Source organism: Balaenoptera physalus (genome assembly GCF_965194825.1).
Source record: "Balaenoptera physalus genome assembly, chromosome: 1".
In the NCBI taxonomy this organism is placed as follows: domain Eukaryota; kingdom Metazoa; phylum Chordata; class Mammalia; order Artiodactyla; family Balaenopteridae; genus Balaenoptera; species Balaenoptera physalus.
In genome coordinates, this window is record NC_138882.1 from 170311397 (window position 1) to 170336574 (window position 25178).

Sequence of the window (25178 nt, forward strand, 5' to 3'; positions counted from 1 at the left end):
TACAGACTGGGCAAAATGTATGAAACAACTGTATTCAGACTGCTCAGAACTGTAATCCCTAAGGGAAGGGAAACAATTGAGGTGAGACTCAAAACTTCTTATGAGTCTATGAGTTTATAATTTTTCAAAATAAAAAGTTTTTTTTTAATGAAGGCAAAACAAATATAAAATAAGTAAACAAAAGCAGAGACTTCACAACAGCAGACCTGCACTATAAGACACTAAAAGGAGTTCATCAGGAAAAAAAGAAAATATGAGAAGGAATCAAGAGCACTGGAAATGGTAAATATGTGAGTAAATACAAAAGCCCTTTTCTCATTTAAAAAGTGTCTTTAAAAGATAACTGTTTAAAGTAAAAGCAATAATCAGGGACTGCCCTGGTGTTCCAGTGGGTAAGGCTCTGCACCCCCAATGCAGGGGGCCCGGGTTCGATCCCTGGTCAGGGAACTAGATTCCACATGCATGCCGCAACTAAGAGTCTGCATGCCGCAGTGAAGATCCCACATGCCACAACTAAGACCCAGAGCAGCCAAAATAAATAAATAAATATTTTTTAAAAACAAAAAAATAAAGTAAAAGCAATAATGTATTGAAGAGTTTATAATATATGTATATATAATATGTATAAAAACAGTAACAAAAAATGGAGATTTGGAAGAGTACTATTGTTAGGGCCTTACAGTATATGTTAAGTGGTATATTATTTGAAGGTAGACTGATTAAAGTTAAAGATCTGTATTGTAAACTATAGAGCAACAGTTCTCAAAGTATGTCCCAGGATCCGTGGGAGTCCTCAACACCCTTCTGAGGCTTCACAAAATCAAAATTATTTTCATAACAGCACTAAGATGTTATTTGTTTTTACTACTTGCAATCTCTCAAAAGTGTACTGGGGAGTTTTCAAGAGGCTACACAACATGATACAGAACGCAGAACCACATGAGAACCTGGTAGTTTTCTATTAAGCCAGATGTTAAAAGAAATTTGCAAAAATGTAAATCAATGCATCCTTCTCCCTAAAATTTTGGTTTTGTTTTGAAAATTATAGTTATTTTTAATAAAAACATTATGTTAACATGCAATGAATTATCTTAAAATATATTAATAAATATTTTAACAATTTACCAGTTATAACTTTTAATATGGTTGCGTATAGATAGATAGATACAACGCAAACAAACAAAAACATTTTGGGGTCCTCAATTTTTAAGAGTATGAATAATCTGTAAGAGTGTAAACAAGTCCTGAGACCAGAAACTGTGAGAACTACTACCCTAGAACAACCACTGAAAATAAAACAAAGATGTATAGGTAATAAGTCAAGCATGGAGATAAAACGGAATACTAAAAAATACTCAAAAAACAAACACAAAAAAACCAAATCAAAAAAAAACACAGGAAAAGATGAAAGAAGAAACAACGAACATATAGACAAACAGAAAACAAGTAGTAGGGGCTTCCCTGGTGGCGCAGTGGTTGAGAATTTGCCTGTCAATGCAGGGGACACGGGTTTGAGCCCTGGTCTGGGAAGATCCCACATGCCGCGGAGCAACTGGGCCCATGAGCCACAACTACTGAGCCTGCACGTCTGGAGCCTGTGCTCCGCAACAAGAGAGGCCGCGATAGTGAGAGGGCCGCGATAGTGAGAGGCCCACGCATCGCAATGAAGAGTGGCCCCCGCTCGCCGCAACTAGAGAAAGCCCGCACACAGAAATGAAGACACAACACAGCCAAAAATAAATAAATAAATAAATAAATAAATAATTTTAAAAAAAGTAAAAGGATGAAAAAAACATATCATGCAAACACTAATCAAAAGAAAGCTCAAATGGCTATTTAAATCAGACAAATTAAACTCTAAAACAAGGAATATTACTAAGAGTAAAAAGAGACAGTTCATAATGATAAAGGGGTCAATTCTTCACGAGGACATAATATTCCTAAATGTACACACATCTAATGGCAGCGTTTCAAAATACATGAGGCAAAAATGACAGAACTGAAAGGAGGAACAAAAACATCCACAACTAGGGTTGAAGATATGAACACTCTTCTTTTAATGAGAAAATCTGTAAGGATATAGAATTGATCACTACCATCAACCAATAAAACCTTATTGAAATTTATAGAACACTCTACCAACATCAGAATATACATTTTCAAGTACACATGGAACATTCACCAAGATAGACCACATGCTGGCCTATAAAGTAAGCCCCAGTATATTTAAAAGGATTGAAATCACACCAAGTATATTCTCTAACCACAACAGAATTAAACTAGAAATTAATAATAGGAAGATAGCTGAAAACTCCTAAATATTTGGAAATTAAGCAACACACTTCTAAATAACCCATAGGTCAAAGAAGAAATCACAAGGAAAATTAGAAATTGCTTTGAACCAAATGAAAATGAAAACACATCAAATTTGTGAGATGCACCTACGTAGCACTTAAAGGGAAACTTGAGACTTAGAAAGGTCTCAAATCAATGACATAAGTTTCCACATTAAAAATCTAGAGAACAAGAACAAATTAAACCCAAAGTAAATGGAAAAGAAATAATAAAGTGAAGAAAAGAAAACAGCCCACAACATAGAAATATGAAACTAGAAACTTACTTTGGGGAAAAAATTAATAAAACTGATAAACCTTTAACTAGATTTGTTTAAGAAAAAAAAGACAAATTACCAATATTAGAAATGAAACAGTGAACATCACTACAGATCCTACAGTAATTAAAGGAATAATAAAGAAATTTTTAATGAATAATTTTATGCCAATAAATTCATCAACTTAGATAAAATGGACAAATTCCTTGTAAGACACAAATTACCAAGAAAAAGAAGATAAAGAAATTCTGAAAAGCCCTGTATCTATTACATCTGTAGTTACAAACCTTGCCAAAAAGAAAACTCCAGGCTTTATTGGTAAATTCTACCAAATATTTAAAGGAAGAAACAATACCAATCCTGCACAAACTGAGAAACTGAGGAGAAAACAATTCCCAACTAAATTTATGAAGCCAGCATCACCATGATACTTAAACCAGAGGAGGACAGTACATACAAGAAAAATTGAAGACCAATATTCCTCATAAACAAGACATAAAAACCCTTAAAAATACTAGCAAATTGACTAAAGGATAATTCATCAAGACCCAGTGACTTTATCCCAGGAATGCAATTGGCCTAATAGTCAAAAAAATCAATAAATGTAGTACACCATGTTACAAAATAAAGGAGAAACACAGTATGATCCGAATAAATGCAGAAAATTCATTTGACAAAGTTCATCATTCATTCATGATAAAAACTCCCACCAAAGTACAAATAGAAGGGGAATTTCCTCACCTGATAAAGAGCACCTATGATGAATCTACATCTAATATCATACTTAATGTACTAGAGATCCTAGTCAGTGCTGTAAGGCAAGAAATAAAAGGCTTATAGATTGGAAAGGAAGAAATACACTGTCCTTATTTGCAGATAAAGTCATGTTAACATAGAAACTTCTAAGGGGTCTATTAAAAAGTTACCAAAAGTAATAGAAAAACTTAGCATGGTTGTAGGACACAAGGTCAACATAAAAAAATCAACTGTATATCTATATGCTAGCAATGACCAGCTAGAAATTGAAAATTAAAAATTATCACTTACAATACCATAAAAAAGCGTAAGATACTTATGAATTAATTTAACAAAATATGTACAAGACCTGTACAAAAAACTGCTGAGAAATTAAAGACATAAATAAATTGAGAACTATATCCTGTTCATGGATTGGAAGGCTCAATATTGTTATCATATCAACTTTCCCCAAATTGTTCTACAGATTCAACACAATCCCAGTGAAATACCCGACAGGTATTTTTTTAACAAATTGACAAGATGAAATTGATTTTAAAAACTTATGGAAATCCAAAGGACCAAACAATTTTAAGACTCACTATAAAGTTATAATAATCAAGACAGTGTAATACTGACATAAGAAAACACACATATATTAATGGAACAGAATAGAAAAGTCAGAAATAAACCCATGGAAAGAATAAGTTTTTCAATAAATGGTGTTAGAACAACTAGATATTCATATTAAAAATGAAGAACCTAAGCTTTGCCTTACAAAAGCCATAAAATAGTATAATCACTTTGGAAAACAGTTTGGAAGTTTCCTATACAGTTAAAAAAACACATACTAAATGACTCAGCAATTTCACTCCTAATTATTTTCCCTAGAGAAATGAACACATGTTCACACAAAAAACCCATATATGAATGTTCATAGATGCTTTATTCATAATAACCAAAAACTAGAAACAGAAATGTCCATCAACAAATGACTAAACTGTGGTATATTCATACAAGGAAAAATTCAGCAGTGGACGTATAAGAACTATTGATACATGCAACAACATGGAGTTGTTTTAAAAAACTACTCCAGGTAATAGAAAACAAACACAAAAAAGCACATACTGCATGATTCCATTTATATGTAACTCTAGAAAAGACAAATCTAATTTATAATGACCAAAAAGAAATCAGTGCTTTCCTAGAGCTGAAGTGGAGGCAGGGACAGATTGACTGGGATGGAACACAAGGGAAATTTTTAGGGTGGTGGGAATGTTCTATCAAGCTTGATTGCTGTGATGATCTCACAAGTGCATAGTTCTGTCAAAACTCACCAAGTACACTTAAAATGGGTGCATTTTATTGCATGTAAAACATACCACATTAAAGTTGATTTAAAAAAAGAAAAAAAGTTAAGGCATACTTCCAGATAAATATAGCAGGTTGACTGCATGACTTTATCTCTTCTTGCTCCTAACATCCCTCACTAAATTAGAAAAGAAAGGTCTCAAATGAATGATCTTAGCAACCCTCTAAAGAATCATTTGTAGTTTAAAAAAAAAGTGAGGTAATTAACAACTCCAGAAAAACAAATAATTCAAGAAAGAAAAATGAAACCATAGTACTACACTACTTGGCTTTGCAGTAAACAGTATTTACTTAGTTGTAATACAAATAATGAATACTGATTTAACAATCATTAGGATAGCTACTACCAGAAAACAGAAAATAACAAGCATTGGTGGGGATGTAGAGAAACTGGAACCCTTGCGCACTGTTGATGAGATTCCAAAATGTACAATCACTGTGTTAAACAGTATGGAAGTATCAATAAAAAATTAAAAATAGAACTACCATATGACCCAGCAATCCCACTTCTGGGGACATAACCAAAAGAATTGAAAGCAGGGTCTCGAAGAGATATCTGCACACCCATGTTCATAAGCAGCACTATTCACAACAGCCAAGAGGTTGAAGCAATCCAAATGTCCACTAAAGGAGAAATGGATAAACAAAATGTGGTATATATACATATAGTGGAATATTATTCATCCATAAGAAGGAAGGAAATTCTGGCACATGCTACCCCATGGATGAAACTTGAGGAGACATTATGCTAAGTGAAATAAACCAGTCACAAAAAGACCAGTACTATATGATTCCACATATATGAGGTTATCTAAAGTATTCAAATTCATAGAAACAAAGACTAGAATGGGGACTTCCCTGGTGGCGCAGTGGTTAAGAATCCGCCTGCCAATGCAGGGGACACGGGTTCGAGCCCTGGTCTGGGAAGATCCCACATGCTGCAGAGCAACTAAGCCCGTGCGCCACAACTACTGAGCCTGCGCTCTAGAGCCCGTGTGCCACAACTACTGAAGCCCGCGAGCCTAGAGCCCGTGCTCCGCAACTAAAGAAGCCACCGCAGTGAGAAGCCCGCGCACCACAACGAAGAGTAGTCCCCACTCGCCACAACTAGAGAAAGCCCGCACGCAGCAATGAAGACCCAATGCAGCCAAAAATAAATAAAATAAATAAATTTATTAAAAAAAAAAAAAGTAGAATGGTGATTACCAGGGGCTTTGGGGGAGCGGCAGGGGAAGGCTAGTTATTTTTTAACGGGTGTAGAGTTTGAGATTTGCAAGATAAAAAAGTTCTAGAGATCTGTTTCACAACAATGTGAATAAACTTAACACTACTGAACTATACACTTAAAATGGTTAAGATGGTAAATTTTATGTTACTTTTTTTTATCACAATCAAAAAAAGAAAGACTAATGGGGTCATGTCAGAAAACATAGGAGCCCGCTTGAAGGATTTCTCATTGGTCAAAACTGGGACAAATTGAGCATCAAAAGGAATACTGACTATAATTGATTAGAAGACATTGTTTTTTTTAAGTCATGAGGTAATAGTGATACTAAAAAAAACCCTGAAATCTTCATACAAGTATGCTAGCTAGTAGTTGTAGAAGAAATGATATATTTAGGAAATCAAACATATTCTATGCAACTCTCTCTGTAGTAGCTGATTCGGGCAGAGATCACCAATGAATGATCAAACCATTAGGTGAACAATTGTTGTGGAACAGGATATTCAAATGGTACCAAGGAATCACCCCACAGATGACTTACTAATTACAAAGGGGAAAATGTACCTTAGAATGGAAAGATACAGCAGTTAACACTTTAACAAAGTGATCAAACTTAGCATCACTATTAGTGGAACAATCTGTCATTAGGTGGTGCCTCCTTATTTGATATGGGATGAACACACAATGGTACCTATGAATTATTCCAGCTTATCTTAAACGCTTAGTCTGAATCTAATCCCTCCTCTAGACCCAACTTCCAGTTTACAGGAAATACAGGGGATGGAGGAACAAGTTAAACAACGCCACAAGGAAACAATCAGACACAATTCAGAAAGTGGGACAAACTACAAACCAAGTGACCTAGATTAAGAGGGACTAAGGAGACAATAACTAAACACATGAACCTTGATTAGATCCTGTTTGAACAATTTACAAGAAGACATTTTTGGGAAAACAGGGGAAACTGGAATATTGACTAGATATTAGATAATTTTAAGAAATTATGATTAAATACAAATTGCCAAGAAACATGTGAAAAATGTTTAACCTCATTAATTATTAAAAACAAAATGTTAAAATTTACCTGTCAAATTGGTGACAAAAATTAATACAATTTTTTGGGGCAGGACAATCTGGTAATGTGTAACGAAAGTTTTAAAAATGTTTATATACTTTACCCAGCAATTCCACTTCTAGGCATTCATCCTATAGAAATAAGAGTTGTACATAAACATTTATGAACCAGAATGTTCACTGCAGCATTACTAATGAAAATGGACATAACCTAATTATCAAGATGGAATAATAAATGATACTTCATAATCATTAAAAATCTTAATTTGAGATATTTAACATGGAAAGGTCCCTAATACATTAAGTAAATGGAAGAGAGTAGTTATTTTTTGTGATCCTAGAGGGCAGAACTAGGAACTACCACTGGAAATTATAAGGAAGCAGTTTGGCTCAACGTAAGGACTAATTTTCTAACAATTAGAATTTTCTGAGAAGAATCTAAAAAGGAATGAACATATGTATATGTATAACTGAATCACTTTGCTGTACACCTGAAACTAATACAACATTGTAAATCAACTATACTCTAATTAAAAAAAAAAAATTGTCTAAGCAATGAATGGCCTGCTTCATGAGGTGATGAGTTCTGCACTATTAGACTCTAAGCAAAGGCTGAAGAGTCACTTGGCAAAGATATACAGAACAGATTTATATGTTAGGAGATTAAGGAGATCTTAATGGTCCTTTCCTACTCTAAGAATTTATAATCCCATATAAAGTTATCCATTAGCTGGGATGTCAGAAAGGAAGTGGTTGGTATTTCTTTGTAAATGCTATTAAAGACCCATGTGGCACTAAACTAAAAAGAGATTATGCCTATATTACAATAATAGAGTTGAAGAATGATTTACATTATTGTATTCTGTTATCAATAATATATACATTATTGATAAAGTGAAAGAAGATGATTGATTAACCTAATGGAGAGGATTCAAACTGAATTGATAGGAACTAATTTTGAAACTGCCCCCTATTAATTTCTCTGTGTCTAATAAGAAACCTGAAGAGTTATACTTTTCCAAGGTGAAATAGCACTAATCATCTTAAAAAGAAGGGCAGGAGACGCTCTGCTCCTTCTTTTTGCTTCTAGCTGCCCAGTAATTCACATATAAAGAGAGGAGAGAAAGAATATGCCCACACCCCCCCTGCAATATGGTATATAAAATCTTTAAATGTTGGATGTATGAATATTAGGCAGTGGAAAGTGACACAGCATTTAGTATCACACTTGGTTCCTGGAAGGCAGAAGCAAGCACTGGAGGCCTATGAAGGTTTTAGAGTAACTGGTAATGTTGAAAATTCTTAGATGTAAAAAAGAAATCCCCTAAAAGATGCACTTAAAAAACCAACCAAACAAACAAAAACCAACCTTTTATTATGGAAAATTTCAAATATACACAAAAGTAGAGAATAGTATAATAAGCCTCCCCCTCCCCCCCAATCACTCAGCTTCATTTATCAACGTTTTTGTAAGGCTGTTTTCTCTAATCTTTCAGGTTGAGTTTTTTCGTTTTGTTTTGTTTTTAGATTTAAAAGCAAACACCTAACATCACACTATTTTTACCTATAAAAACTTCAGTATGAGAAGATACACTTTCTTGCTAATAATACTAAATATTTAATAAATGTTAGTTGCTATGGCTAGGTACTGTTCTATGCATTATACTACTACGTACATGTATAATTTTCACATAAACTAAGCCTCATTGTTATCTCCATTTTATAAATGAGAAAACTGAGTTTTTACTGGCTCAAGGTCACAAAGCCAGTTAGCAGTGGTGCTAGGATATGAACACAGATGTTAACTCTAGCCCAGACTTTGTTTTCCCGACCACTAAAGCAGGCTGACTTTTCTCTATTCTAGTTATTCTAGCCATTCCTTATGGCATATAGATTGTTGTGATAAAGTGGAAGAGGGACTGCTGAATGAGGAAGAGACTGGAAAAGATGCAATAATATGAGCAGCTGCTCACTGCTCTTCTTGTGAAATTTTCTTTTCTAAATGCCCCAAATGAGAAAGAAAAATGTGATTGGATACCGTCATTGTCAACTGCCTAGGATACAAAAGAAAGTAAGTCACCTCACAGAGGGAAAGCAATGATCAAGTCTCTTCCACAGAGGTTGAATATAGATGAACTTCTTTTAATTTGCCCCTCTAATGAAAGCGGGGGTGGGGGTGGGGATGTCTCTAGTTCCACAAGTCCTTTAGTTCAAGCAAAGTGATCTCATACGTAGAGGCCGAGCAATCAGTATGAGTAGTATTTGACTGCTTAATGAAATCTCTGGGTAAAAAATAAAAGGACCCCGGAATATAAAATTCTTCTGGCTGATGTCTCAGAGTTCTAAACCTTTCACTCACAGCCTTATAAAAAGAAAAAAAAAACTACTAAGTAATTCAAGATTTGTCAAAGAAAGGGGAGTTCTCCTTTGATCTTCAGCCAAAAATTCTTCTAAAACCCTCCCTACTGATTTACAATAGATCTTAGAGTAACTGAACTACGTCATCTTCTCTGTGGAGCCTACCAAGGGCATCCTCCTTCCCCACCTTCCGCTCTGCCCAAGCACAAACAGAAGGGCTCCTTCCCTGCTCCTACTGCATTTTATACATAATTCTACTAGAGCACTAATCAATACTGCAGTGTAATTATCTTTTCCTCTCTGGATTATCAATTCCCAGAGGTCCACGACCCTACCTTACTCTTTACATTTCCAATCCCTAATCTTCAAACTGAGCACCACTGAAAGTACTCAAGAAAGGTGTGCTGAATGAACAGAGAAAAAAAGCTAAAGATGACAGACTATGGAGTGATCTTTATGAGAAGGAATTCTTTTACCAGTATTTTCTAATCTCTACACCTTCAGTACAGTTCACAAGCTTCCCTTTAGGAATTTTCCCATCAGCCAATAGTTTAGGATGAATGAATGAAAACATGGACTATAGTCTCTTGAGGGCTGGGGAAAGAATTCAGCCATTTTGGTTTGCAATAGCTTTTAATGAACTAGGGAGAACTCAGACTGAAGGATCTGGAAGATAGTCAAAGCCTTTCAAGAGCTTTTATTCAGATGCCAAGATGCAAGATGGTATTTGAAATGCCTGCTTTTTACATTTAAATGCTGAAGGCAACAGGGAAAATAATTCCAAATACAAAACCAATGATTACCAAGCAGTGCCTGGTCGTCCACTTCTACTAATTTTTAGACAAAAAAATCCGAAGCAAAACAATCCCTAGCAAAAAAGGTCTGGTTACAGCCCTCAGCCATGGGGGAGACGCTTTTCATGTACTGGTATGAGTCTCCTTGGACCCCTCTCTAATACTGGTTAGCCAAACCACTTTGAGGATTATCTGGTTAGGCAATCCTTTGAAGTAAAAATCTTTGGATAAGAAGTTATCTTTGCTCTGTTTTGGAGAGAGATGTCCAGGAACAAACTATTCTCCATCATCAGGTACTGAGACTGTCAATACACATATGATATTCTGGAAATGCTTTCTGGAACATGACATTGTAATTGTTACAGGAAAATAATCCTGCGAGCAGGCTTCAAAACATTTTGAAAATAGTCCCTTTTGATGATCTCTGTTTAACGTTTTTTCTTATTAAATGAATAATTTGCATTTCCTCCAAAAAAAAAAAAAGAAGTTATCTTTCTCACCAATTTACAAACATTCAAGACAATCTCTCAGTTTAAGCTATATTACACTGGAAAAAAAAGTCTCATCACATTTCTTATACGCCATTCTTTGATTACTGTGTTACCTTGGTTAGAGTCCACTGGGTCTTCTATATGAGCAATGACATTCCTGAGATAACTTTGCTTCTGCTTTTCTAGATCTGATGGTGAAAACGTCGGAATATTAGTCCTTGAACAAAGCAAACCAGGAGGAAAAACAATCAGTTAGAACCATGAATATAGTGCTTTGTACAGAGAAGACATATACAGCTGATGGATTAGAACAACTAACTCTCAAAACACTCTCTAAGATCCAATGACAAAAGACAGTGTTAGTCACGTAATATGAAGCTGCAACCAAGTATGGAGTTGAGAGAAAAAAGAAATAGATATAACCTGCTGTTAACAAGGCATAGGGACTTCCCTGGTGGTGCAGTGGTTAAGAATCTGCCTGCCAGTGCAGGGGAGAGGGGTTTGAGCCCTGGTCTGGGAAGATCCCACATGCTGCAGTGTAACTAAGCCCGTGCGCCACAACTACTGAGCCTGCGTGTCACAACTACTGAAGCCCGCACGCCTAGAGCCCGTGCTCCGCAACAAGAGAAGCCACCCCAATGAGAAGCCAGTGCACCGCAACAAAGAGTAGCCCCCACTTGCTGCAACTAGAGAAATCCCGCGCACAGCAACGAAGACCCAACGCAGCCAAAAATAAATAAATAATTAATTTTAAAAACCAAAACAAAACAAGGCATAGCAAAGCGAAGACTGCTTACTCCATAGAGAGAGAAAGCATTTGTTGAGTAATTCAAGGTTAGTCAGGAAATAGCTAACTTCATAGAGCCACAGAAAAACTAAATAAGATAAAGACCAAAAAGAACCAGCTGGATCTGGCAATTAAAACATTGATGACCTTGGCAAGAACAATTTCTGGCCCTCGCTCATGCTGATTACACTGTACTAAGGAGTCTGCGGATGAGACAGTGAGTTTATTACTGCTCCAAGTAGCCTTAATTTCCACTGTATGCAATTCACAAAGTTCCTTCAAGTAACCAAAGCAAAACAAGAAAAAAACCCCAGAAAACTGGGATTAGGAGTGGTAGGAATAAATTTAGTATCTGTGTAATCAAAATTTTTAAAAGAATCTCATTGTAAGGAAGCCAATCTGATTCAACCTAAAAAAATAGCTTTGCTAATTGAAAAGGCCCATGTAGAGATACTGCCATCTCCTGGCAACAAGAGAACAGACTGAAAAGGTGACCCAAATCTGCAAACTCTATAAAATTTTCTCCCCAAGGACAGTTATATGCAAGTTGGGAGAGATGACTAAATGATTTTCTATATAGTTATACCTTAACATTTTTGTAAAAATTACTCTAACTTCCTATATCCGTGACCAGGCTTCCCCACACGCAGGAAAAGAAATCTTACATTTATACAGTGCTTTCACTAATATGTCTTTTTTTCTCTTCAAAATAACCCTGTGAGGCAGCAGGGGAGGCATCATTAGCCTCATTTTATTGACAATGAAACCAAGGTCAGAGAATATTTGACTTGTTCAAGGTCACATAGTTATTGGTAGTCCCAGAACTTCAAGTATGCTTACTTCTGGTGCAGGGCTTTTTCCCCACACTAAGGAGAAACTCAGGAGAGGAAGAAAGCAACTGAAGAGAACCAACAGAAACCAGAATACTTCACTATACCATTACCTTGTTTTGGTTTGCAGAACAGGAATGACTTTGCCTAGTCTTTTTTCATGGACCTTCAGCTTCCCAGAATCCTTGTCAAGAACATCCTGCGTTTTTTCAGAGCAGAAAGAATGAAGAAGCAAAGATGGCCCGTAGTTATAACAAAACATCATTTATGGAAATATTCTTGAACTAACGGCTACATAGGCATACTCAGGAACCCTAGAGTGTACCGGGCACTAAGGGAGGTGCTTTAAATGAGATAGTGACGGTAATCTCAAGAAAAAAAAAAAAAAGAAACCCTAAGCGGTAGGGACTGTTATACCCATTTGACAGATAAGGAATCAGGCTCAAAGAGGTTAGGTAAATTGTCCAAGATTTTTCAGCTCTTCAGTGGCTGACTCAGAGCTGTTTTATCTAATATATACAGCGTGGCAACCAAAGACTGAGACTTAGGCTGAAACCCAAAGAAAGGAGAAATAATAATAAAATCATCATCATCTTAGTCTATTCAGTAAATGGTTAATTTAGTATTATGTACCAGTTACTGTCAATACATTATTTAATTAATCTTTACTATACTGTAAAGTATCATTTACTCCAATTTATAGATAAGAAATTGTGAGGGAACAGAGAAGCTAAATAATTTGCCCAGGGTCACAGTGCTAGTCAGGATTCAAACCCCAATTTATTTGAATACAAAGCTCTGTTATACAGCTTCTGAATGAAAATAATTTCATTCCTCTCTTCACCTTGAAAAATATACTTACTTCGTTTGATGAACTGGAAACAACCGGAAACCTCATTTCAAAACTTGATTTATGTGATCCATTTCTCCAGGATGACCCCGTATTAGGAGTCTCTGAATGGTCCAAGATCTGAGAGAATACAGGTGTAGGTTTCTTACTGTCAGACATATCTTTATCAGAGACAGTTTGTTTAAAGTTACTGTTTGAAGAAGGGAGTGGGGGTCCATCATAGGCAGAGTTACTGAGGCTGATCCCTTCAGATTTTGTGCAAATTATGCTCTCATTTAGGCTAAGACCATCTTCTCTCATCTCTTCTCCAAGGGAGGAGGGTTTTTCAGTAACTTCGGATGTATCAGTCTTGTCCTTATCAAGTACAACATCACAAACTGTTGGATCAAATGGTGCAACTGTAACTTTTATAAGATTCTTTTCTAGTGCAAAGCGTCTGTTCAATGGTTTAGTAGGAGTTGGTCCATGACCAACTGATGTATTTAGTTGAGGTAGTTTGAAGAGGCTAGGGGTCTCAGCTTCTGGTCCCAAGTTGTACAATGAATTTTTCTCTTGGGGAGTATCAAGTGGAATTTGACTCCCTTTCTCTCCCTTCTCAACATTCCCGCTGTCATCGTTAGGCAAGCCTCCTCCCCAAGAAAAGTGCTCATTTGATATGTCATCATCCTTCAAGAGCTCCTGAATCTCTTCCTCCGTGAAACTGAAATGGCCATCATCTTCCCCATCAGACAGCTCCAGCAAGGAGTCATCCAATCCGTCCTCATCCAAGGAATCCCAAGAAAATGGGGCATTGTCTTTAGGCAAGAGAGAGGTACCAGAAGACTGTTCAGAGGGCACTAGTGAGCACGGCATATCTGGAGAAATAAAAGGCAGTTTCGCTGAGGAACAGGAAATACCCTTATATCAATTCCAATCTGCTCTAGAGAGTGGTGGTGTCTTAGTATTTCAAATTCTTTGCACTATGACTTGTAACATGAGAAAGTTTTAAGATATTTAAGCTTACCAGAATCATGGAAATATATATCAGAACAATGAGATACTTTTTTTTCCTATCAAAGTGGCAAAAATTAAGATGACCCAGTAATCTAGTTTGGTGAGAATGTGAGAAACAAGGATCCTCACACACTATCAATGAGAGTATAAGTCAGTACAATATTTTGTGGAGAGTAATTTGGCAACAGCATTTGACCCAGCAATTTCACTTCTGGAAATTTATCTTGCAGAAGTACCTGTACAAAGGCACATAGATACATTTACAAAGATGTTCATAGCAGCATTATTCAAAACATCCAAATATTGGAAACAACCTAAATGTCCACCACCAGAACTGTTCAGTAAAATCATGGTACATTCATGTTATAGAATACTTTACAATTATTTAAAAACACAATGAAGTGGATCTGTATATACTTTACAATTATTTAAAAACACAATGAAGTGGATCTGTGTATACTATCATGGAATAATATCTATAACATACAAATAAAATAAATATGTATGTAAAATGTTTGGATTTTCACAGTTTACACTTTTTAGAAAGCAAACATGTATTACTTCTGAAAATGAAAAACAAAAAACAAAAAAAACTTTAAGCATACAATAAGATAAAGAACTGTCTTTCATACTGTGTGGAGCTGCTGGTGTGATCTCTGCCTTTGCCACGAGACCAAACGGAAAAAGGGTTCAGCTCCTGCTAGCTGTTCGTTTCAGGAGACTTGTCAAAATGATTGACTCCCACCTTCCTGCAGGCACAAAGAAAATTAGAGGATCTTCTCATCACTTTCAACTCTGCTAATTACAAAGTCAACTGCATTATGCTTTAAGGTGCTCCATCTATTAATTTTGATCTTGATTTTTTTTAAATACCACAAAGTTGGATTTCGAGTCAAGAACATCAAAGAAAAATCTTTAGAGGAAAAATTATGCAACTAAGGAACTAATTTTCCTCCTCCCAACCATTTATACTTTCTTAAGAATATCATTTGCTCTAGTAGGATGAGTACTGTCTTGAGAGTCCTAAGACCTGGGTTGTTGTCCTGGTTCTGTCACTAACCAGCTGTGATAATTTGGGCAAGCCACTTAACCAGGGACTTGTTTCCTCATTTACAAAATAGGGAAGGGATGGAGAACAGGGATTAGGTGATGTCTAAGATTCCACCAAGATCTAAAAGTTATTATTATGACCATACATAATACATACAATATATGTATTATGACCATACATATATACATATATAATTATGACCATACATTTTCAATACATATATAAACGCAAAGAACGGGTCTGGAAAAATACAACACAAAATTGATGACTGTCATAACCTGTGGGGGAATCCTGAGAGGACAAGGGGAGACTTTAGTATTTTACTTTTTTACTTGAATATTTATATATTACTTGTATAATTAAAACCTAGTTCTTAAATAGCTAATGATGGACCTAATCTCTATTTTCTAGATGGCAAAGGTGATAGAAAGCTGATATTCACATATCACACGTCAACAGCTAAGAAGCTATAAGAAACACTTAATCACCAAACTCAATAATTTGGAAAATTCTTGTAGCCTTTTAACTGTGAATTCTCCTCCATCCCACTTCCCTCCCTGAATTTTACTTTTGGTTCATGCATTTTCAGGAAACATTTTCTGAGCTACTATCCTCACATAGCACTGAGCTAGATAATTTGTCTCTATAAGATTTCTAAGAAATAAAGATATTGTTTCCACCATCAAGGAATGTATAATCTTCCTACAGAGACAACACTGAAAGTTACGTACCAATATGAGAAAATACAAAATGCTATGGACAATAAAGTACTAGAGAAAGAGGGAATTCCCTGGTGGTCCAGTGGTTAGGACTCCATACTCTCACTGCCGAAGGCCCAGGTTCAATCCCTGGTCCGGAAACTAAGATACAACAAGCCGCGCAGCGCAGCGGGGGGGGAGAAAAAAGAAAGTACTAGAGAAAGAGTTAGAAGGAAATGGGAAGGATTACAGAATTTTAGAATTAGAAGGGACCTATGTAATGTATAGCATGGTGACTATAGTTAAGAATACTGTATTTTTTATTTTAAAGTTGCTAAGAGAGATCTTAAAAGTTCTCATCATTAGAAAAAAATTCCTAACTGTGTGAGGTAATGTATGTTAACTAAACTTATTGTGGCAACCATCTTGCATTATGTACATATATCAAATCACGTTGTATAACTTAAACTAATACAATGTTATATGGCAATTATATCTCAAAAAAACTGGGGGGAAAACAAGTTAAAAAAAAAGGCTTGTCCATCTTAGAGATGAGATGGGACAAAAAGGGAAGAAATATTAAGTACCTGTTATAAACTACGCACTGTGAGACACATTTTACAACTCTAACCCCTCAATATAACTCTATAACACAGATCTTATCAAAGAAACTAAGCTGTTATATTTAAACTTAAGAGTTGCCATGGCTTTTTATCTTATTTTACCAATATTTCAGCAATTGGGAGACAGTTCTAGGCACTGAAGCAGGTGTCTCTATGAAGAGAAAAGTAATTTCTCTGCCCAGTGACTGGGTTATATTATAGAGTGAAGTTATTTCTTTAGGCAGCAGTAAGAAAAATGTTTACTTTTGGAAAAATTTTTCTTTTACTTAATGAAGTTTGTGGGTGTCAAGCACAAGTATCACAGGCACAGGGGTTAAGCAGCCACATTTCTGAAAGAGAAGCTCTTTCTGAGCCACCACCCCCACTCTCCAACTCCTTCCAAAAGGTCTAGTCCTGGGAGTTCCCAGGCAGTCCAGTGGTTAGGATTCCGCACTTCCACTGCAGGAGGCACGGGATCCCAAATGCTGCATGGTGCGGCCAAAAAGAAAAACAAAACAAACAAACAAAAGGTCTAGTTCAAGCATTTGTTTAACCAAATGAAGAGTTCAATACATTTTCACTTTTGGGAAACTAAAGTTCAGAGGCATTTAGTATACCAAGTATACAGAGCTAATATGCTAGAACAAGGATCCAAGCCCAAGCCTAATTCCAAAGACAATGTTTTTTCTTGTTTTTTTCTACCACCCTTGTGATAGACTTGCCCTGGATCAGTAAGCAAATGGCAGAGCCTTCTACATTCAGTACACTCTCTAATACACTACGAAGGATGCAGACATCAAAGAGGGCTTTTGGTCCCTTGGCAAAAATAATTTAAGCCACCTTATTTTGCACAGGCTTCCCTTGATTTCCCAAGTGGAATGGAATAACATGAGAAATAACCATGAATGTGGCCAAACCCCACTGGAAGAAAAACATCATTACTTGCAAACTTTACTATGCACACAAAGGACAACTATTCTTCATAACCACTGAAAGCATCAATTCCTATGCCACATGACATCCACAGGCACAGAGCTGGCTCTTCTGAGCTTCTCTCATAGACTGTTCCAATAGGTCTAGGAGCAAAAGCATGCAGAACAATACCATATACATATAACATTTAACTTGCACAAATCATTCTCTTCACAATTTTATTTCCTCATTTAAAAAAATACTTTTTATTATAATTTAAAACATACACAAAAACAGCGTAATAGTATAATGAATTCCCACATACCCATCACACAGCTCCAACAACTATCGACCCATAGCTAACCTTGCCCCATCCACTTCCCCCTTTACCAGATTATTTTGAAGCAAGTCCCAGGAATCACATCATTTCATCTGCAAATAACAAGAATTCCTTATCATAAAATATCCAGTTCATATTTCCAGCTATTTTATGTCACATTTTTTAAGATTAAAAAAAAAATCAGTATCCAAATAAGGGCCATATATTACAATCGGCTGATAGGTCTTGTAAGTTTTTTAATCTACAGATTCCCATCTTCTTTTTTCCTTACAATTTATTTGTTAAAGAAACAATAACATAAATTGTGTATGGATACATATATATATATCATTAAATAGGAATAAGGAACACCAAGTTCAGGATAGTGACTACCTCTGGTGGTGGTGGTGGGGGAAGAGGAATGGCAAGGGGGTGTGAGTAGCTTCAGTTCTATCTGTAATGTTTTATTTCTTTAAAAAACATTAATAAGAAAAGACCTAAAACAATAAAGCTGGGTGGTGGGTATAACAGTATTCGTTATTGTTACATGGTATAACTATAATTTTTATATGCTTGAAATATTTAATAATAAAAACATTTTAAAATTAAGAAGTCAGTGGGGAAAGATACAATGATTACATTCTGAAGTTTCAAATGTCCTCCCTTGTAAAATAGGGACCATCACAGTACCTACCTCATAAGGCTGTTGCAAGAATTAATGAGATCATGAACATCAAAGTACTTAGCATACTACAGGCACAAATGTAAAAGCTAAGTAAGTAGTGGCTGGTTATTATTTTACCCCACCATCACCATCTCCCTGACCCCTAAAGAGTCAGTCAGTCTTAAGAGAAGCACAGTAACGGTAGGAAAAGATTGTTAAACCCATAGGAAACTTCCCCTGGTCCTTGCTTGTTAAGAAATTATTCAGTATGCTCTAATCCCTTCTAATTTAACCCAGCATCTTGTCAACCACACTGTCACAATAAATTGGTTAAACATAAGGCCGTATGGACATGTGAAATATCAGGCAAATTCTGCAAATTAACGGTCACTGAAGTGAGACACTGGACTAAAATTCAGAGACCTCTGTATTTCACTTGAAGTCTCTGAACCTCAATACAGATGAGAACACCATTCTGAAAAATGGGGGATAATTAGTCACTGTTAACTTCAAACACGGATTATCATGAGGATCAAATGAGGGGATGTTTATGAAAGTATTCTAAACCTGAAATCCTTATACTAATGAAAGTTGATATTTAATAAATCTCTGCAAGGGAGGAAAAAAAATCTCAGATAAAACTGAAGTTCTAAAGTGAAGTTCCACAAGACAGCCTTAGTACTTCCCTGTCTGCCATTCTATCATCACCTGCCTTTCTTGGCACTTGCTTTGTAGTGATCTGAAATATGAGGATCTCCTTATTTTTAAAGGAAAAATATTTTCCCCATCTCCCAAGTCTATCTCTTAATTCTCTGCTCCCCATCCCTTCTGTGACCCTATTCTGTCCTTCCATGTCTCTCTCACCTGTCCACCCCCCTCTTCACACTTCAGTTTACCACCCCCTCCCTCTGTTCTCTAACCTCCTGGTTGCAACTTCAGAAATTGGCTCCCTTTCTATTTTTATCGTACCTAAGAAAACCTACTGCCTTAAAGCACAAAGCCTTATTTTATTCAGGCCACGAAAACTGCAACACCAGACACAACCCCACATCCCTCTTTCAAGGCTCTAAAGCCAAGACCATTACCAAGCTGTATCTGACAGGTATGGCCAAGGGAAAGGATTATTTCCAAGAGACCGGACTTCCCCAATGACGTTTGATTTCCAACCTTTCCTACATGCAATACATGTGAGACATACAGCACTAAAGGCACTCAGTAGGCTTTATCACTCCATAAAACGGCCGTAAAGTTTAATCCAAATCAAACTGAACTGAAATTATCTGTAAGAATTCTGCAACGCCCTTTGCTGTAAACACTACAGGACAGAAAAACGACCCAGGGCTGGAAATCTCTGCTTGAGGTAACGTTTCGCTTAGATGAGGGTGCCAGGACTTTCCTCCCACATGGGCATAGAGACCAAATACTTCCCAGCTGCAGCAACAGGTTTCTTTTTAAAAAGAAAAATGTCTTTGAAATGATTTAGACAGGTTTGCTAAAGCTTGAAGCCTCTAACAAATCCACAGGAAACTGGAGGTCAGGTTGGGGCAGCAGGTAGGCAACTCAATCACTTCCTCTCCGGGGCCCACCCTGCAGTGCCAACTGCCCGCCCTCCAGCCCAGGAAGGAACCGGTGCCGCCTCCAGTCCTCGAGCGCTAGGAGGAAGGGGGATCGCAGTTCACCCTTCTTAGGATACGGCTTGGCCGCCCCCAGCTCTCCCTCAGAAGCGCTACAGCCGCGACACGGCATCGCCCTCGGGGCAGGGCCTTCGCACTTCCCTCCTCCGGCTCCCCTCCTCCCAAAAGACCAAGAGTTCCCGCCTCCCGCGAAAGGCGGGAGAAGCGCGGGGCTTGCTGCCCACCCCTCCCCCAGCAGGAGCGAAAGCGGCCCGCCAGCAGGCCAGCGCAGTGCACCCTCACCCTGCGGATGACTGCCCACCCCACACCTCAGCTGGACCCGGGCCTCTGCTCCCCCCTGGGGCGGCTCAGCCTCTCCACCCCCCACCCCGCCGCTCGCAAGGCGCGGCCGTAAAGTCCGCAATCTTCTGCCTACCGACACCCTCCCGGCCCCGTGGGGTAGAGGGCAGAGGCACTCCCTCCACCTCCACCTCCAGCCCCCCCCAGCCCCACTGGGTAGGGAGAACGGACCTCACTCCCCCTCTCGGGTAACCAGACGGCCTCCCTTTGCCTCGGCAGGGTGAGGGGCATCTATCGCCCGCCGACGTGGAGGTGGGGGGCAGAGACACTCCCCCCGCCCCCCGCCGCCATCACCTCAGAAACGAGAACGAGCCCTTCTCCCGCCAGGGTGAGGGCCTCTCAACCCCTCAACGGGGCGGACGGCTTGCGCGGCCCTCTGGAGAAGCAACAGGCGCCCCCATCCCCCTCCCAGCCGAGGAACGCCGACCCCCCCCCTCGTCCCTCGGCTGTTCACCTCCAGAAGCCGGGCCCAAGCCTAGGTGAACGACTGCACCTCACTCCGCCCCCTGCGCCATCTTATCGCCCCCTCCCCGACCTCCCCCACCCCGAGGCTGCCGGACCAGCGCCAGGGGGAGGGCAAACAGGCAGTGATTGGCAGGAAACCGCCCCGCCTCTCAAAAGGTTGCGCCCCGCGCAGGCGCCGCAACCCCGCCCTCCGCACCGCTTACCCCACCTACTGGCTCCACCCCTGTTCGTCTCATCGACCCGCTCGACTCTTCGCTGCTCCTGACTCTTTCCTGGCTGCTGGTAGGAGGACAAGGGTCCAGGCCGAGCAAGCCGAGCGACGAGTTCAGCTGATGCAACCTAACTGGACCAGCGTGACAGTTCCCTGCACGCGGCGGCGGCGGCGACTGAGAAAGGGGCGAGAGTGCTGGGGTGAGCGCGGGAGACGGAGGGGACAGAGCCATGGGGGACGCTCTGAGCCCTGAAGAGAAGCTGCACCTTATCACCCGGAACCTGCAGGTTGGGCCTCGGGGTTGGAAGTGCGCCGTTGGGGACTGGGGGCCGGAGGTCCAGTGATCCTGAGCCCCGCTACGGGCTCATAAGTGTGTGGGGCCGGGGACTCCGCGCCGAGGCCGCTCTGAGAGAGATTGCAGTCCTCCTGCCCGTCGGTCAGTACCGCAGAAATCACAGTAGGCTCACCTCCTATGTGCAGTTACTTGTGTTGAGCCAGGCTTCGAATCCAGGGCTCCCACCCCACCCACCCTATTATGTGCCAGGCGCGGTGCTAGGCGCTGGGGGATACGTCAGGACCCTGCCCTCCCAGAGCATGTCTGGAGGAAATCAGACGTTTAAAATGACCCATAATCCAAACACTTAATTACATTCTAAACGAGTACTGGAAGGTACTTTACGCGGAGATCTTTCTTGAAAGGAAGTTACGGGGGAGGGCCGGGGGGAGTGTCAGGGAAAGCTGAGGAAGTGACCTCTAAACTGCGCCCTGAAGGATGCGGATCACTTCTTCACTCCACATATGTTCGTGCTGGTTCCAGGCACTGCAGGAGTAGAAGTTAACTAGAATAATGGGGGCTAAAAACGTGTCAGGTAGAAGGAATCCAGGTCAAGATCCAGAGGGGAGAAAGAACCCTGTGGTTCAGAGAGAGGGCTAACTTGGCTGGAGTAAAGGAAGCAAAATGCAGATCAAGCACTTAGGAAATATTGCTCATTCCCTTGACTCTTTCAGGCCTCTACTGTCACACTGTCTGGAAGGCCTTTCTTGGCCACTTTATTTAAATAACAAACCCCTGCCACCAGAACTGCCACATCCCTTGCTCTGCCTTTTGTTGTTGTTGTTTCTCCATAGAACTTACCACCATCTGACATCCTATACATTTTACTTGTTTGTTTAGGAGGCATAAGCAGGGAGCAGGTCATGAGGGCCTTGTAAGCTATGTTTAACATTGGGCTTTTAGGGGCTTCCCTGGTAGCGCAGTGGTTGAGAATCTGCCTGCCAATGCAGGGCACACGGGTTCCAGCCGTGGTCTGGGAAGATCCCACATGCCGCGGAGCAAATGGGCCCGTGAGCCACCACTACTGAGCCTGCGCGTCTGGAGCCTGTGCTCCGCAACAAGAGGCCGCGACAGTGAGAGGCCCGCGCACCGCGATGAAGAGCGGCCCCCACTTGCCACAACTAGAGAAAGCCCTCGCACAGAAACGAAGACCCGACACACCCAAAAATAAATAAATAAATAAATAAATTTAAAACAAAACAAAAAAAAAATTGGGGTTTTAGAAAGGGCAGTGGTTACACTGGTTGGGCCACAGCTTCTTTTTCTCTTTTTATGAGATACAATTAACATATCATAAAATCCACCCTTTTAAAGTGTGCAATTCAGTGGGTTTTGATGTAGGAACAAGGTTGTTCAATTATCACCATTATTTAATTCCAGAACGTTTTCATCATCAAAAATAACCTGTACCCATTAGCAATCACTGCCCATTCCTCCCATCTCCCCAGCCCTAGGGAAACACGAATCTGCTTTCTGTCTCTAATTTACCTGTTCTAAACATTTCATATAAATGGAATCATAATATGTGGCCTTTTGTGTCTGGCTTCTTTCACTTAGCATAATGTTTTCAAGTTTCATCCATGTTGTTGCACTTATCAGAACTCTATTCCTTATGATGGCTGAATAATATTCCATTATATGAATATACTACATTTTGTTTCTGCATTTGTCAGTTGATGGACATTTGGGTTATTTTCACTCATAATTTGATCTTAACCAGAGATTCTTGCATGCTTCCCCTTAGCCAGATCCTTTGTTTCCTAATCTCTCTCCATAAAATAAAGAGAGGTTGGGAAGAAATGACACACAGAGCTAGTGGCATTGATTTACTCGGGTTTTAAAGGGTAAGTGATATGACCTTTCCTTGAGTAGTGAAAACTCTCCAAGTATCCAAATAGTCAGGGGTTCAGAGGATCAGCCTCCAGCTGGCTTGGAACACAAGATTTTAACAAATCCTACTAATAGCTGATTCAAACCAGCAAAACAATTTTTGTCTTTCATGGCTTCCAACAGCCCCCCACAAACTGTCACCTGAAGAAACACTAAAAGCTCTTATCAGCAGCATACTAGCCTATTAGGATTTTTCCAATATTGTCTTAGGGCAAAAGGAAATTATTATTAAAGTATTTAAATAGGTGAATGAGTTAATCAAATTTTGGTTTTTAAAGACCTCTCTGGCTTCCTTTTGGGACATGGATTGGAGAGAACAAGAGTAGATGTGGGAGACCTGTTAAGAGGCTATTACGGTTGTCTTGGTGTGATCTCTAATGATGGCCAAGACTAGGTTGGTGGTGTAGAGGCGGAAAGAAGTAGGAGGACTTAAGAGCTGTTTCAGAGTAACTTATGCAACTCAGTGAATGATAGTACCAGTTATTGCCCTGGGGTGAAACTAAGTGAAAAAGATGGTTGGGGAGTGAGGTAAGAAGGTGAAAGCATGAGTTTAATTTTGAACATGTTGTGTTTGAATTAACTGGGTTGATAACAAGTACATGTATATAGGTGTGAGCAGGAGATCTGGTAGTTACTAGCTCATAAGTAGTAATTGAAGCAACTGAAGAGGATCAGTTAGGGAGAATGTAGAGTAAGAAGAGAAGAGATAGGGCCCCAAGGATTGCTATTATTTAAATGATCAGGAAGAAGAACAGCTGCAAAGAAATCTGAGTCCCAGCAGCCAGAAAAGTAGGAGGAAAACTAAGACAGTAAAATAGAGAAAACCAAAAGAGGAGATTGTTTCGGGGGGAGTGAGGACTAAAAAGTATTCACTGAATTTAGCAACACGGAGGCCATCTGTGATCTTAGCAAGAGCATTTTCAGTGGTGTGATGCTGTATGGAATTCAGACTAGAAGGGGAGATAAGAAATGGAGAGCAGGAGGAGAGACACCTTTCAAGAAGTTGGCTGTGAAAGGAAGGAGCATGAGCTGACAGAGGGGAAGATACGGTTAGAGACGTGCTCCATTCCCCTAACGTCAGTGTCTCTGCACTGGAGTGGTACTGGCAACAGCACCGGCTTTATTTGGCTCTCACTCAGCACTGAGAGCCTGGCTAGACCTCCCTGCTGGCTCTGAGCCTGGACCCTCAGTGAAATATACCTTTGTTTTCCTTGTCACAGGGTAAAGGATGAGCAAGGTGGGGCACTGGCATTAAACCAGCTCTTCTGCTTCCACAACAGGAGGTTCTAGGGGAAGAGAAGGTGAAGGAGATACTGAAGGAGCGGGAACTTAAAGTTTACTGGGGGACAGCAACCACAGGCAAGCCACACGTGGCTTACTTTGTGCCTATGTCTAAGATCGCGGACTTCCTGAAAGCAGGATGTGAGGTAAGAACTAATGTTATAAAGCAAGCAGTTGCCTTTGGGCAACGGCCAAAAGAGAGACTTAACAAGACTTACCTCACTTGTTTGGAGGTACTTGGACAAATTCACATTTTCATGGCCCCTTATCTCTTATGCCCAGGTAACGATTCTGTTTGCGGATCTTCACGCGTACCTGGATAACATGAAGGCCCCATGGGAACTTCTAGAACTCCGAACCAGCTATTATGAGAATGTGATCAAGGCAATGCTGGAGAGCATTGGGGTACCCTTGGAGAAGCTCAAGTTCATCAAAGGCACTGATTACCAGCTCAGCAAGTAAGTGCTCAATCATCCACCCTCCTTGTGGCTCTGGTGCTTCTAGCTAGTTACAGGCCTGGGGGGTCAAGGATTAGAAGCTGTTGGGCTCTACCTGTTAAGAACCATTAAAAATTGTATACACTTTGTCCTTTTAATTCATCCATCAAAAACCTACTGACTAGTAAATACCTAGGTACCATACTATTTGCTGGAAATATA

General features: G+C 39.4%; 2 protein-coding genes across 14 annotated transcripts in view; one reads left to right on the forward strand and one right to left on the reverse strand.

Annotated features, from left to right (window-relative positions):
* The window catches only part of S100PBP (S100P binding protein), a 30485-nt gene extending 9556 nt beyond the window's left edge, over positions 1–20929 (reverse strand). Inside the window, exons 1-7 of one of the 9 annotated variants that reach the window (XM_082411669.1) lie at positions 20793–20915; positions 14752–14868; positions 13139–13980; positions 12390–12475; positions 10773–10876; positions 7121–7148; positions 4420–5341 (exon numbers count right to left, since the gene is read on the reverse strand). In XM_082411669.1, the coding sequence (XP_082267795.1) occupies positions 7144–7148; positions 10773–10876; positions 12390–12475; positions 13139–13978 (1035 nt within the window). In that variant the 5' untranslated portion in view covers positions 13979–13980; positions 14752–14868; positions 20793–20915 and the 3' untranslated portion in view covers positions 4420–5341; positions 7121–7143. The other 8 variants (XR_014250471.1, XM_082411663.1, XM_082411664.1 and 5 more) reach the window with 8 other exon arrangements.
* Positions 20930–21071: 142 nt separating this feature from the next.
* The window catches only part of YARS1 (tyrosyl-tRNA synthetase 1), a 28789-nt gene continuing 24682 nt past the window's right edge, over positions 21072–25178 (forward strand). The window contains exons 1-3 of one of the 5 annotated variants that reach the window (XM_082411369.1): positions 21072–21301; positions 24519–24665; positions 24802–24977. In XM_082411369.1, coding sequence (XP_082267495.1) covers positions 21245–21301; positions 24519–24665; positions 24802–24977 — 380 coding nt within the window. In that variant the 5' untranslated portion in view covers positions 21072–21244. Of the gene's footprint in view, positions 21451–24458; positions 24666–24801; positions 24978–25178 lie in introns of all 5 variants that reach the window. The other 4 variants (XM_082411373.1, XM_082411371.1, XM_082411370.1 and 1 more) reach the window with 4 other exon arrangements.